This window comes from Equus asinus, chromosome 8 (genome assembly GCF_041296235.1).
Source record: "Equus asinus isolate D_3611 breed Donkey chromosome 8, EquAss-T2T_v2, whole genome shotgun sequence".
Taxonomy (NCBI): domain Eukaryota; kingdom Metazoa; phylum Chordata; class Mammalia; order Perissodactyla; family Equidae; genus Equus; species Equus asinus.
Window position 1 is genome coordinate 27,954,996 of NC_091797.1, and position 14,979 is coordinate 27,969,974.

General features: G+C 44.0%; 2 protein-coding genes across 8 annotated transcripts in view; one reads left to right on the top strand and one right to left on the bottom strand.

Moving 5' to 3' along the window:
- STK38 (serine/threonine kinase 38) overlaps positions 1–14,979 on the top strand; it is a 112,036-nt gene that overhangs the window by 36,050 nt on the left and 61,007 nt on the right. For 2 of the 3 annotated variants that reach the window (XM_014830846.3, XM_014830847.3), the window contains exon 14: positions 343–2,316. The exons of the other annotated variant lie outside the window; for it this stretch is intronic. In XM_014830846.3, coding sequence (XP_014686332.1) covers positions 343–473 — 131 coding nt within the window. In that variant the 3' untranslated portion in view covers positions 474–2,316. Of the gene's footprint in view, positions 1–342; positions 2,317–14,979 lie in introns of those variants that run through there. 3 annotated transcript variants of the gene reach the window in all.
- Positions 3,846–14,979, bottom strand: part of KCTD20 (potassium channel tetramerization domain containing 20) — a 33,613-nt gene continuing 22,479 nt past the window's right edge. For all 5 annotated transcript variants that reach the window (XM_044776571.2, XM_044776569.2, XM_044776567.2 and 2 more), the window contains 5 exons: positions 12,390–12,492; positions 11,906–12,026; positions 10,354–10,551; positions 8,853–8,963; positions 3,846–7,507 (listed from right to left, as the gene is read on the bottom strand). In XM_044776571.2, coding sequence (XP_044632506.1) covers positions 7,215–7,507; positions 8,853–8,963; positions 10,354–10,551; positions 11,906–12,026; positions 12,390–12,491 — 825 coding nt within the window. In that variant the 5' untranslated portion in view covers position 12,492 and the 3' untranslated portion in view covers positions 3,846–7,214. The remainder of the gene's footprint in view (positions 7,508–8,852; positions 8,964–10,353; positions 10,552–11,905; positions 12,027–12,389; positions 12,493–14,979) is intronic.

The window sequence follows — 14,979 nt, forward strand, 5'->3', positions numbered from 1 at the left end:
ACTGGGTAGCAGTGGGACCGTGTCGAGTGGGAAATGGATACAAACTCCCATGTTTAGACTCAACGTGATGGGTAAATCACAAAGATGTTCTTTTGTTGTTACTGAATTAAAGGTTAGGTAACGTGAGATAACACAAATGGGAAAAGAAAACTTTAAAAATATTTATGAAAAATAATGAGGTTCAAAGAACACAGGCAAGCAAATGTAGAAAATTCGCAGAGTTAAAAGCAACTTTTCCCAAATAGAAACTGAGGTGTGTTCTTCAGAATGTCCTGCCTTCAGTTCTGAGTAGTCCGTCTGGGTAAGGCAGTGAACCATCTCTTACATCTATTTCTTTCCCAGTGGCAACAAGTAATCACCCTGAGACTGACTACAAGAACAAAGACTGGGTCTTCATCAATTACACGTACAAGCGCTTTGAGGGCCTGACTGCGCGGGGGGCAATACCTTCCTACATGAAAGCAGCAAAATAGTACGCTTGAACCGGAGTCCTAAATGTGTAACATCACGGTCTTCCTCTCATACACTCTTTTGAAAGAGCTTCCAAGAAGTTTATGGAACCTACCAATATGTCATGGTAAACTTGCCTGAAATGTGATAGTAAGTGGATTCTCTTCCATATGCATCTGAAAACCTGTAGAACAAAGACAACCATCTCTACTACATTGGCCATAAACTGCTGTCCTGCTTCTTCAGAAGCATCACGAGCCAATTTGATAGATGTTTTGAAAACCTTGTGTTTTCCTAAGTTCATCAGAACGAAGGGGAAAAAACAGCCATCATTCAACCTTATTGAGATTGTAACATATACTTATCAAATATCAGCCAATTCCTGTCATTTCGTGACGTGCTTTCCGCCAAACCCACCAGGTATTTTTTTCTTTACAGCTAAAAGTTCCACAGTACAGGAAATAAAGCAATAATGAAAGCCTCAGCAGCCAGCATTCTGGCTGAGGGAAATGACCCACCACCCTCTGAGCGGGTGGTGATGGCGGTAGTTTCCCCCCATACCTCGGCCTCGGGCAAGTGGCTTTGTATAGCCTCCATTCATGGTGCACTTTATTTATGGTACTAGGATAAAGACCTTCAATCCGCTGACTTTTTCCTTCTGCCCACCTAAACACTCATGCTGTTTTTCTGAGTGTTGATGGGGCGATACCCGCTTGATCCATTGCTACTCTTAGAAGACCGAAAAGCCGCCAGGCGTTGCCAAGGAGTCCTGGATCACGTGGAAGACCCTCTTCACGGCTGTCTCAGAAAATCCCTAGACGGATGTTGCCATGGACCAGCAATACCGAGTGCTGCCAACAGGAATTCGGTTTATTCCTGGGAACACAGCAAGGAGAGCCCAGGCAGAGGCAGGCGGCCTGGAACCCGCTTGGCTAAGGTGCTGCTCCGTCTCTGGAACCTCCTGGGAAGTGGTGAAGGACCAGCCCAATAGAAAGTGCTGAGCCAGCCTACAAGTCCTTGTAAAGTCCACTCTCAGTCCTGGGTGCAACTGTGTTTTGTCTTCTCTCTCGGTATTTCTCGTCTCCCGACTTTAAGTAACCATTTTGCCTTGGAATCATGATTACAGATTTTTCCTTTGCAGATGCCTTTCTGGGGGATGCTCCTCTCTACCCTAAAGGGTCGCCTGCAGCTTGGACTGTCCAGGCCTCTCTGCTGTGGCTCTCCCTCATGAGAGACCCTCTGAATTTTAGCACAAAGTGCCTTCTCTTTTACAGCTGCCACCACCTTTAGAGGACTTCTGCTGTGTCAGAAAAATATGGAGCCTCCATATTAATGCATTATTACTTTTTAAAATTTTGATAACTCTTAAAGCATCATTTGCACCTGTGTGGTAACTTTGTTGCAGAGTGTGATGGCCAAGCTATAACTGGGGGACTGCTTTCTGCCAGTCTTGAGGTTAAGAGCAGCTCTGAAAGGAAAGTATACCCTAGCTTAGCCATTCAGAAAAGAAAAATGGTATATCAAAGTTATAGCAGTAAGTCAAACTGCTTTGGGTTTTAATGTCTTAGAGGAAGAAAAAAGATGATTAGGGGAGTATTAACTCTGGATGAAGGTAATGTGTGTGCCCCTTAATCTTTCATTCACGGTCTGTTAGTGAAAAGGAAGTAAATGCGATTCTTTTGTGCAACTTGGCAGTTTCTTTGTATTACCCAATAGTTGGGGTCATGACCCCGTGTCCTGTAAGAGTGTGAGAATAACAGGAGTGGTGACAGTCTGTGTGTTGGGGAGTGGCAGGGGATGGTTTGTTTTAGGGGGAGATGCCCACATTTGAACTTTGAAACTTCTGAATAAACTGCGTGAAAATGATGGTGTAAATCTGATGTGTTTTAAAGCAGATGTGATTCAGAGAGGTGGTGTGCTGGTGGCTTCTTTTATCCCCTTTGCCTGCAAACCATTGGAACACTGCATCACCAGCTTTAGGCACAGTGCCTTTCTGTCTCAGGGAAGCTGGGACCTGCGGTTTTGTTCCCTGAGAACAAGTCTTCTTAATGGATGTCCATATAAAGAGACAGTCTTCTGTTGGCCCTGTGTATGTGCTCTTTCCACCTGGCTCAGTGTTAAAGGGCAGTGGGCTGTCCCTTTGCAGGAAGGCCAAGGGAGACCTGCTGACAACAGTGCTGTCAACTGGCGCACCCACATGTACAACTCCAGAGCATGGCCAGCCATCCTCCTGGTGCCTTCATCATTCCTTGCCAAATCCATTGCAGTGATCTCTTAGCTGACCTCTTAGTCCCTGGTCCTTCCCCTTTCAAGTGTTATCCTTCCTGCTGCCAAAGAAATAATTTTAAATTTCCAATCTGATCATGTCATTCTCCTGCATAAACCCTTTATGGCTCCCAGTAGTTTATATAACGAGATCAAACACTCTTGTCAGAGGTACAAGAGTCCTTCCTCATCTCTGCATCACCACGTCCCTTTCCCTGATGACAAGCAGCGATTATTTCACCTTTGCTCATACAGTTGCGTTGGCCTGGAATACTTCCTCTCCTTGTATTCATGGATCCGAAACAACTAGTGTTTGTCCTCTATAATTTGGTTCATGTGTCACTCCTAGAATCCTCTTGGGAACTCTGCTCCTCACAGTAAGCCTGGCTACTCCATCCTTTCTGGCTTCCCCAACGACCTGGACTGTTTATGGATTTCTCCTCCACGCAAGTGGAAAAGCCCCTTGAAGGGAGGAGCTGTATCCTAGTCAGCGTGTCCCTGTGGCCAAGCAGTGCTTGGGACAGAATAAACTCAACAGGCCGTGTCTTCAGAGCATGTTCTTAACCTCTGTGCTGATACAGGCAGGCCTGCTAGGGAGGCGCAGGCTTGCTTTACGGCACCCCTCGAAGTTGTCAGCATCACTAGGAAGCTCTTAGGCTAAGTGGGCTGAGGGAGCTCAGCAGACATCTGGCTAGAGTAGGGCCAGACCAAAGGATGAGCAAGAGGCTCCACAGCAGCGGCCTGCCTGGACTCCACCCTGCTGTCTCCCCTGCCTTTCCTTCCTGCCATGGTTCCTCACTTGCTTTAAAACAAAACTAGAACACAGAAGTTGGTGAGTCCTCTTACCCTTCACATTTACATTTGGCTTTGTGAGGTCCTACTTAGTTGGATTTGAGGGTTGAAGGGGTCTTAAATGCAAGTTAACCAGAAACTTGAGAAAGCAGGCCATTAGGGCTCTGGAACCTGTGAGCTCTAAAGAAACAGCAGGGTGGGAAAAGCACAGGCAGGCTCGAGGCCAGCCCCACGGGAAAGGAGGAGGCTCTGTTCTGGGCAGTCTGGCTGCTACTCCTTTCAGTCCCTTTTAACATCTTGACTTCCAATTTTATTTTCTGCTAAAAAACAACATGGACGCAAATGATAATATTTTATTATTATAGAAAAAGCATCCCAAATATAGGTTTCCGTAAACACTGGTAGGTGAACAAGTGCAACTTTAAAAGTCAATACAAAGTAAAGGGGCAAAACCTGCAAGCATTTTGCCTTTGAGAAATGTAATGTTCTCCTGCAGGTGATCCCACCCACAGCGCGAATGTGGCTCCATCTCCCATGAAGGCGTCAGGTTTGCTTTCTGAACTCACTATGCCCATTTGAACAATTTCAAAACGATGGCAAGAAGTGGCATTGAATAAATTACTAATACCCCCTGATTCTTAACTTTCTATTGACACTTGATTAAAAAGCCTCCACATCACATTTTGACAATTTGAGTTAAAGCCTGTGCTCTGATTTTACTTAGACAAGGACCCGTTGGGACACTATCTGAAAATATATTCCCCCTTCCCCGGCTTACTCCACAATACTTTCATAGACCTCTATACATCAGGTATCACAGTTCTCCTGGAATTTAGTTTAAAATAATATTGGCTATTGCATATTGTGCAGTAAATACAACTACTTTCTAGTTTCCTTACCCTTTAGCTATCATCCTTTTAACACCTTTCCTCCATGCTGGGGAAACCAGTAAGTAATCTCACGAGACACTGTGACGCCATCTCCTTGCTGCTCTCCAGCTCCTCAGTGGCAGTGTTTCCTAAGGAACTATACGTGACAGGATGCAGACACACACTCAGATTCTAAACCTCAAATTCAGGTTCATCTTGGCTTGCTGAGACACCTCTGAGTAAGACAGCCTGAGTTAAAACCATTTTCCTGTGAAAATGTTTCTGTATAAGCAGCCTGGCTTACTTTTTAGGCACTTAGAAAAAACACCAGACCTGAGTTCCAGCTTTTTTATTAGAAACACCTCTTGCCCATCTGGCCAGTAACTGACTCTGAAGGGAATGGGCACAATCCAGCCCTTGTCCCTGCGAGGACTGAGGTCCTGCCATTGCGGAATGTCCTGGCCCTGGGGACAGCAGCTGTGGCTGAAGGGAACCACCCAATCACAGTGATGCTGAGTGCAGGCTGGGAGGGCATGGGGTGCAGAAGAAACCTCCCTCTCCACCAGAAGGAACCTGTGGGACAGCTTCTCCCTCAGACACACCACCTGGTGACACTGGCACATTTACCTCTACAGATTCCCAGCTCAAACTCCAAGGTTTGGGGCCAAAAGCATGTTGACCCAATTTGGAAGGAAAAAAGACCCAGTTCTTGACAGCCTGAGGAAATTAATCACACAGAACAACTTGTTAATTACATGCCATACTTTCATACCTGGCTTTTGACCTAAGCAAGGACTACTGAGTTTTAGAGTGTTAGCTGGAGCATGTTTACACTTGAATGTTAACAGTATGCAAGCTGTATAACAGAAGTTACACATACTTGTCAGAGACTACATAGTTAATTCAAATTTCCTTTGTGATGGCATGGGAGTCAACTGAAAAGCATAGAGGAAGCACCATTAAATAATCACCTGGACTGGTCAACTGCTAGTTGAATGTATGAATGTAGGTAAGCTCAAAGCCAAACCTGACCTCAAATATGAGCCAATTAGTTTCACAGAAATAAAACTACCCTCTGGCTACAAAATAACCCTAAACCTTAACCCTGGCCATCAGCCTTACAAATGGATGCCAATGGTAATCAGAAGAACTCTGCACGTGGGAATTGGCTCAGTTTAACTCCTTACTAGGGCTTTTTCTGCATAAGGAACAGAGCATTGATTTCCACTGTGATGCTGTTCACACGCACGGAGAACACACTTAAGAACCCTTGTTCAAGCCTGCAAAGAATAGCTTTCATCACCCATCTGACTTTACCTTTGGAGGATTGTGACTAGGGCAGTCATAAAATGGAATCAAGTAGCTTGCCTTATAGTATCTTACGGGAATGGAATTTAAGAAAACAGTCATGTTCTCATCTTAAAGAACTTGAAGGAAACTATGTGCCTCTTCATAATCTGTGATGAGTAAATGCTCTGGGTAGGTACCTGGAAGGCCAAGCTCTACCACAAAATGGGAGATAATCCCAAGACACTTACACCTGGCTCTAGACTAAATTTTGCTCTGCTGTTAATAGCCATGGGACATCAGGGAAGGTCATCAGTACTGGGGGGACTGGGAGTGTGTTCTGGGTTGTCATCATCATGCATTGTTAATCCATAGCTGAAGAGCAAACAAAATTACTAGGCCTAATCTCCCTTCAACTCCTCCTTCCTTTGGGGATGACATTAGTACGGTTTCCTTACCCAGTGTGAGCAGCTGATAGGCTATTTCAAAAACTGAAATAGCCTGATATGCAAAAAAATTCCACAGTATGAAAAGAATATACAAAGAAAAATTCTGCATGGGGACAAAACCTGAGCAGGTGATGTTTCCCCACCCAGCTTCACCCCAAATGCCCCCTCCTCCCTGGAGCTCTTATTACAAGTCTACTGAGAAACTGAGCACTTGTGAGAAACTTCTGCCCACATCTGGAATGCCTTTAAGCTGTATCTGTCGTCTCCCAGCGATACCCACAGCAACGTGCTGCCCTAGGGTGAAGACCTGTGGCTTCATACTAGATTCCGAGCCAGGATAATCAAAGTGGCCTGATTTAGAGAGTTCTACTTCAGTTCTAAGTTTCATTCCAAATGAATAATCAATTTGTTTAGGCTCAAAAACCTTGAAGCTAAAAAGGTTTCCTAAACATTGTTATGCCACTGTCCCTCCTGTCAGAGAATCTCTCTGTGTGGTTGGATTGTTCACTGCATTAATGAAAAACAGAACTGAACTGAAGCTCTTACAAAGTTCCTTTTGCACATTTTGAATGAGGGCCCAGTTCTTCCCAGGTGCAATCTGGGCACACGGGCCACCAGGAATGGCATCTTCATTAACCTCTAATGAGCATCCCATTAGTGCCTGTTTGCAGAAGACAGAGATTGTCTTTTAAGTTTGGTCCCTTTGCTCAGTAATTTGCCTGGTACAAAACAAAACAAAACAAAACAAAGCCAGGAACAAAGTGTCAAGGATGAGGATTGCTTTGCTGAGCATGAGGCAAGAGGAGTCCTGACTTCCTTTCCTGCTTTTGCAGTAATGCAAAGACTCAGTGAACAGCACCAGACCCAAATTTTTCAAGTTACCAAGGCTGCTGTAAAGCTGGTAGCTTAATTACCAGTGAGTGCTTTCATCCCCTGCCAGAGGCACAGACTGACTGAAAAGGACACACGTTGATTATGGGAGAAAGAGAAAGGATGAGGGAGAAGCATGTCTCCTACTCAGGGTGAGACAAACCACGGGGAGCACTGGCTGTGGGCCTCCCAGACAGAAAACCTCTGAAGAGGGGTGAACCCACAACTGGCCCTAATCCTGAAAGTCATTAGAGGCCATCTGAGAAAGTGGGGCATTTAGCCGGTCAAGTTCATCCACTTGGGGTGGGTGGTACATTAGTATCTCCTGGTCCTCTAAGACGTCTTCTCCAGCAGCTACCAGATTAGTGAGGGATTTGCTTCGAACACACTGGAAATCCACATGGCGACTCTTTCCTTCTTCCTTTTCCCACGACATCTGGATAAAGGGGCGCTGCACATAATTATAGATTACTTCAGATCGGCCACCAGGTCTTCTCTTGATTTTTTCTTTACAGGTAGGGTAACCTGAAACAGGAAAAAGGCCGTTCTCAGGACTCCAGCAAATTGCTCACTCTGGCTTCCATACTTTCTCCTTCCTAACCACATCAATTTCCTCCCAAATCCAAAGACTATGTGTGAAACCTACTGGGAAAGTGCCCAGGCTCTGACCATGCCCTCCCACCCCAACCACCTACACGCTCGCTTCCCTCCTGCTCAGGTTAAGGGGTCTTGTCCCTAGAAGGGAAGGAACAGAAATTCTATCCCTTCTAATGGAAGGGGGAGAGAAAGGCTTATTAATTTCAGAAGCCTTTAGACGCTGGCCACAATACGGGAACAAAAATCCTGCTGGCGCAGAGCTACTCCAGTCCTCTAGATCCACTGCTCAGAGGGCATACTGTATGAGAAGTAGTTAAGGAAATGTGGACTGGTTTATCCTAAAGAAAAAAACAGAGATGCTGCCTAAAACATCAGAAAGGCTGTCACATGGAAATGGGAGAAATCTTATTCAGAGTAACTTCACAGCTAGAGCCAGAAGGAAGACAGAAGAGGGAGGCAGTTATCTACTAGATTCATGACGAATGTTCTCATGGTAGAAGAGTCTGATGGGCTGCTCTGGGAAATGGAGTGATCCCTATCACCCTGTCTGTGGGGTTTCCAAAGACACAAGGGAGGGACACAGTAGAAAGAGGTTTAATGGATGATCTCAAAAATCTCTTCCAACTTTAAATTCCAACCTAAGTTAGATGGGTTTCGTGGGCAAGACTGAGACAGCAAGAATAGCAAAACACAAAAGTCAAAGACCCATGGAGGGGAGACCAGGATGGCTTCAGCACTCTCCAAGAATCAGTTTCCAAGACCCTTCCGTGGAGACCACAGGTTGGAAGCCATTGCTCAAGATAGTTTAAGGTTCTGTCCATACATCCAGATATTCCTCAAAGGTATGTAGTGGAATAAACTTAAATTCGGAGTCTCCAAGCTATAGTTTTCAGAAGGGCCCTTCCAGATCCCAGGAAGATCTTCACCAAGATTGTTGGTGGCATGGCCCTCCCACTTAGTGGCTCCATGAGCCGTGCAACATTTACCCACCAATGTCCTTAGCCCTCAGTGCTCTTCATCCTGAGGCAGTAAACTGGAACTTATTCCTACAGCTGCTTTAAAGCATTTTCAACCAGAAATAAAATGAAAAGGAAATGTAAGGTCAAACAAAAAAAAATAGGAATCCTTCAAACTTGGGTAGGAAGATTGTTTCCATGTGTGCCTGTTCTCTAGGTCTCCTGGAAGCTGAGTTTGAAGGCCATAAGCTGTGGTCATAGATCCAACCTAGTCCATAAAGCCGTGCAAGCTGAAGACTGACTGGGATATGTTTTACCTTCAATTCCAATGCGAATGTTTTTCAGGCCCCGCTCCTTTAACACTGTTTTGGCGACATCCCGATTCTCAATGTACTTGAAGAATCTGTAGAGCTTAGAGCTGTAAAGAACTAGAAAAAAAGTCTGGTATTAGTCAGAGCAAGATCTCCACAAGATGGAGGAGACAGCTACCAAAATGAAAGGTACATCTGACTCTGATGCCAAAACAGTCCAGATGGATCACAGACTAAATGTTAAGTAATAACCATAAGCAAACACCATATGAGAAACGTACAGTCTCAAGGTGGGGAAGGCCTTTCTGGGTATGACATAAAACCTAGAAGCCATAAAAGAAAAACTGACACCCTCGGCTACATAAAAATATGTCTCTACTTAGCCAAAACCACCAATAACAAAGCTAAAAATGGCAAATAATCAACTGGGAAAAATATTTGCAAACTCATATTACAAAGGGCTAATTTCCTTGATAAACAGAGAGGAGTAACAAATAGCTTTCACAAATCACAAAGTTTTTAAAAGACTAACAATACAATTTTCTAACAGACAAAAGACATGAATACAGTTAACAGAAAAGGAAATTAAAATGGCTCTTAAAAATTAAAAGGTTCAGTTTCATTCATGAAATGAGAAATGCAAATTAAAACTCAAATGCTGTTTTTTACATATCAGAGTGGCAAAGATAAAAGTTTAGCAAAACAGCGTTTGGTGAGGGTATGGGAGACAAACCTGTCATACATTGGTTTATGAGTGTAAATTGGCTCAACCTAAATTATGGAGGATAATTCGGCAACATCTACCAAAATTATAAAAGCACAAAGCTTTTGATGTAGAAATTCCATTTCTAGGAATATTATTATATAGAGATATACATGTGTGAAAAGACTGTTTAAAAGGATATTCATGACAGCATCATTTATAATTTATAGCTTAAATGTCCATCAACAGGGCTGGTTAAATCAATCATGGCACACTCATGCAATGGAATACTATACAGCCATAAAAATGATCATGGAAGCTTTATGGTATAGAACAGTCTGTATAATATGGTCTCACTTGAAAAGAAAGGAAAAAGCACGTATGTAATTGCTTACGTACGTGCAGTGAATACATCCGGAAGGATATAAAAGAAACAGGAGGAAAACTAGGTAGATGAGGCAGGCGTGGGAACAAGACTTTTCAATGTATATCCTTTTGTACTTTTAAAATATTTAATTATTAACAATTCAAAAGGATTTAAAAATGAAACAAATGGAGGGCAGAAGGACTCCACCATGTAATGTGCTGCCTCAGTACTGAGTACTGGACACCAGGGGTGGCAGTGGAGGTCCCCAGCACGGCAGTTAGACCTGCATCACTAGACTGACTTGATCACCCAGGTGAGTGTGCTCACCACCAGCTCCACAGTGATCTTCATATTGGTTCTAGGATCTAGTTAGTAGATCCGAGCCTCTGGGCAGCATGTTTTTGCTGAAAAGATCTATACCATGAGGGGGCTCCTACTTTGGGAATATTCCTCCCCCATGGGTGGGGGGTGGTCTTCATCCCAGTCCACAGAATCCTCATCTGTCAGCACAACGATATGGCACTCGCGCTCGCCCTTCTTGGCACAGCCCACCATGATGGGCAGGATCAGCTCTTCGAGGTAGTGATCAAACTGCTTGTGAGCACCGTCGTTAGACAGTTCATGCAGTAAAGCACCTGCGGGAGAGAGAACGCAGGTGAACATCCTCTTTGCCAATGCCTCTATTCCTGGTGTGAAAAAGACCCTGAGATAACAGCTGTTATCACTGATAAGGTCCACAGAAGGAGCCCATTTAAAGGCAGAGATTGGGGGCTAGCCCCGTAGCCAAGTGGTTAAGTTCGCGCTCTCTGCTGCAGGCGGCCCAGGGTTTCGTTGGTTTGAATCCTGGGCGCGGACATGGCACTGCTCATCAAACCACGCTGAGGCAGTGTCCCACATGCCACAACTAGAAGAACCCACACGAAGAATATACAACTATGTACCAGGGGGCTTTGGGGGGAAAAAGGAAAAAAAACAAAATCTTAAAAAAAAAAAAAAAAAAATAGCAGGGGTTGTTTCCAGCTCCAAGGCCACAATTCAGCTGATTTTGTTAGACATGTTTCACATTCCACCACTCTTCACTTTCTTCATGGTTTACAATTCCTGAGCATTCTGATCAATGGAGGTTTTGTTGGACACACAGGGTCAGACCATAAACATTAATCCTACAAGAGACAGACCATCATTTGGGGATGACTCTTTGTAGTACCTCTTCTGAAGATGCTCTGGCCCCAATTTCATGGAGTCAGAATACCACAGAAGAGGAATAACCTGAAGTTTGGCAACACCAAAGGACTTGCCCTACGTGTGTACTAGACCCAGTATAAAAACCACAAGTCCACAGCACTTCATGGAATATGCAGGGAAATGTATCATGAAGTTCAAAGAATAATTCTGAAAATAATTTCAGGAAGCCTAGGTAATGATAAGAGCATGGAGTTTATAGTCAGACAATTAGTTCTAATCCCAGCTTTCATGCTTAGAGCTTCGGAATACTAATTTCTCAGTTTTCTCATTTGTTAAATGAGGTGTTCACCTATCTTTCAGGGTTAACTGTTGTAAGACTTAAGCAAGCCCACATCTATAAAGCACTTAGGGAACACTAAGTTAATAATAACGATAAAAATAACCTGTAAGAACCCAGCCAGTTTGTGCTGTTTGACTTTACTAGTGAGCCCTCCCTCACAGCTGAGAATCAGTATCCTTACTGGTTAAAGAGTTGAGACACCAAGGTCCCAAGAGAGGAAGCAGTTTGCTGGGTGACTCCCGGTCAAGCTAGATTTAGAACCCACTACACGTTCTCTTTTGTTTACTCCACTTCCTCACAGAGTGCTCTGAAGCAAGAGAGGGAATAAGTTAGTATCACATCTCTGCCCTCAGATGATTTTCAACCCACACTTGACTCTGTTTAGTAATAAAAATATCACTCAATTCCAAGGCAACTCAAAGTTTAGCTGTTCGAATGCAGCTGGCAGCTCTTCCTGTACTCACTCAGATCCTGACATCGGATAGTGTTGAAGTCAAAGTTAATGCAGAGATAATCGCACGTGTCTCTAAGGTCTGGGATAGAGATGCCATCAGGACAATTGATGATACCAGTTTTGTAATAATCCTGTAAATAGATTAGGAAGAAGAAATGTAGGCAAAGAACAAGATTCAAACATTACCTCTTCAACCCCCTATTCATTCCTGGTTCTGTCCAAGTGATGAGTCACTAGAACTATCGCCAAGTTGGCTGATTCATGGGACGGCAGAGTGGCCCCTGGTATCCTGACATGTTTAATAATCATGACAACGTGATACCTGACTGGGCTCACACAAAGAAGGATGTAAAAGGCACAGGAATAGAACATCAAGAGGGAAAGGCAGTAACTGGAAACCGGAGACCCTCGAGACAGTAACAGTTTGATGGGACTCTCAAGGCTCTGACTCTGCATGGGCCTGGGGAGGATGTAACATGAAGGTGACTACACACCAGCACCGTTCGAAACACAGCTGCACTGATTCCTTCAGCAATCTCATACTCCCCCTTCTCGTTGGGCCGCGTGAAGTTGTACTCTCTTCCTGGTCCAAACATCCTGAAAGACACCCAGGCAACGACGTGACCTTCTCTAGCAGGATTCTTCACAAATGAGACTTCTCCCTTCTTCACCTCATTCTGGAAGGCTCCACTCCACTCTCACAGTGTTAGTTATAGGGACCCAACCCCTGTAAGACACGCTCAAGTCTTAGGAAAAGGGAGCAGCAGTTGCTTTCAGCATTTGAGTGCAAGGAGGGATGAAGGAGCAAGTCCTCAAGCTCACCTGTACTGAGCTGCTGTGACAGCAAATGAAGTCAAACAGCATCTGCAGAGTTGCCTTGGGAAATCTCTGGAGTGAGCGTTGCCTCTCACGGCCTCCCCACTGCCCAGGAACCTGCCCCCACACCGGCAGCCCAGGAAGACAGCATGGCCGGTGCTCCTGCCCTTTCCTATTCCTTTCCCCTCCTCCACCAACATTTACCTCTCCAGTCTGCCAGTGCTATTTCTGGGTTTTGCTTTTCAACATCTAACCTGATAGATGAATCTGTATTAGTAGGTGCAGATATGGTAATGCTGTCCCTTTCCTAGTACGTTTTGATGGCGGAGTTCTGGAAAAAAAGCCCTTCTTCATCCAAAGAGTAATTCTAATGATGAGCATTTCGAGTCAAGTGGAAAAGGAGGGTGGGAACTAGGCTCATCAGCAGTTTGACACAGTTCAGAGAGGCCTGCTCTGGGCATGAACTCAGAGGTCACGAGGGCACAGGGCGGAGGTCTGGCTTTTCTTACTCATCTTTGTCCATCCTTCTTCCCTTTTCTCAGATCCCCTTCAGTAAAGCTGGCCCCATGACTTCAACAACTCCCATCACACTTCTGTGAATGAGTCGTGGAATGGGAAGCCAGCAAGGACAGAGCAGGGAGTCGGCATCTTCAGCCAGCTTAACTGGAATTCCCGGGGGGCTCACTGCCATTTCCTTCCTTAACCTGCTGGGAAGGCCTGCTGTTCAACTGTCCAAAACTGTTCTCTTCCACCCTGAATTGGCTGCTTTTCAGAGATCTGAAAAAGACTCCACAGCACATGCTTTCCAACTCACTACACCATACATAAGAAATCTATCCTGATAAAGGTAGTCTTCAAAGAATGCTGACATTTTTCTGGAATATTCTAGTTGAAGTCTAGCTAAGACAGTTATGAATGAAAGTAGTGAATAACGTGCCATAAATATAATGCCCCCATCTATCATGAGGAGGACCTAAGCTCAGAGTTATTTATCTAGTAGTGGCATGGATGTGCATTAATCCATTCTCAGTTTTGCAGCTTGTCCCCCTTGTGACTAGCGGTCTACATTTTAAGCTTACTGGCTAGGCTTATGAACACCGTATGTAGTAGCCACAGGATGCAACAAACCCAAGTAACTCTCAGAATTCATAACCTCAGCTGACTCAGCTGACGAACCACCTAGATAAAGAATCAGACTTTCTTCATGGGAAAATCCAGTCCTAAATTCAAAGAACCAGTGTCACTCAAGAATCTATCACCCAGAAAATGCTTGCCTTTCTTCTCTTGATTACTACCAGAGGCAACCTATCTCAAACAGCCAGCCAGCCCCAAGGAACAATTTTTTGTGGGGAGTGGCAATAGTGGTGGTGATATCAAGATTGAGGAAGTCAAGTCTGGTAAAATATAGGGCCAATTTGAAAAATATTTTAATGTTTTAGTTTAATCTTAATTTAGATGTCTGAGAAATATATAGGTTTTGGTCTGGTTAAAAATGGTTCATCATGAATTTGTATGTATATGTTCAAATATATACATAAAATAGCTGGATTCCATCATAACTTAAAATTCAACAAATCAGTGTGGCCCATTCTGATTTCTACTTCAGTTCAAATTAGTTCAAAGTCTTGAGTGAGGTTAGGTCTTTAAATAAAATAAAATCTACTTCTAAGTAGATAAAAATCCTCAAAGACCAAATTTGTTTGTGTATTCACACCCATATTATTATTATTATTTTACTGTTATCCCAATTTGCTCTTCCTCATGTTAAGGTCTACGGTTGGCCAGGAGGAGGATCTCCTGACTCCCAGCCAGGCTCGAGGAGTACTTCCTGGACAGTGCTCCTGCTCAGTAGGCTCTTTCCATGTCCTAAACTCTAATCCCAAAAAGCCAGGGGCAGGAGAGGGTGAGACAAGGATAAGACTATTGTCTGGAGCACCACAGAATATGAAGAACAGAGAGCAATCAGGAAATGACAAAACAGTCAGATATAAAGATTCAGTTTCAGAAAACTTGAGCTGTGATGGCGGCATCAGAAAATGACAGCATAACACCTACTGCCAAGCATAACTGGCAGAGATGGCAGGCAAAATGCTTTTCAGTAAAATGGCTTTGTTCTTGTGTCATGTGGAACATTTGTCTGTTTATTAAAAGACAAAAGACCAAAAAAAAAAAAAAAAGAAAACCACACTTTAGAGCTCACCTTATCCTAGTATCTTTGACCCGTGGAACTCAGAAAACATTACTTTTTCTGAGGTTATACAAATTGTG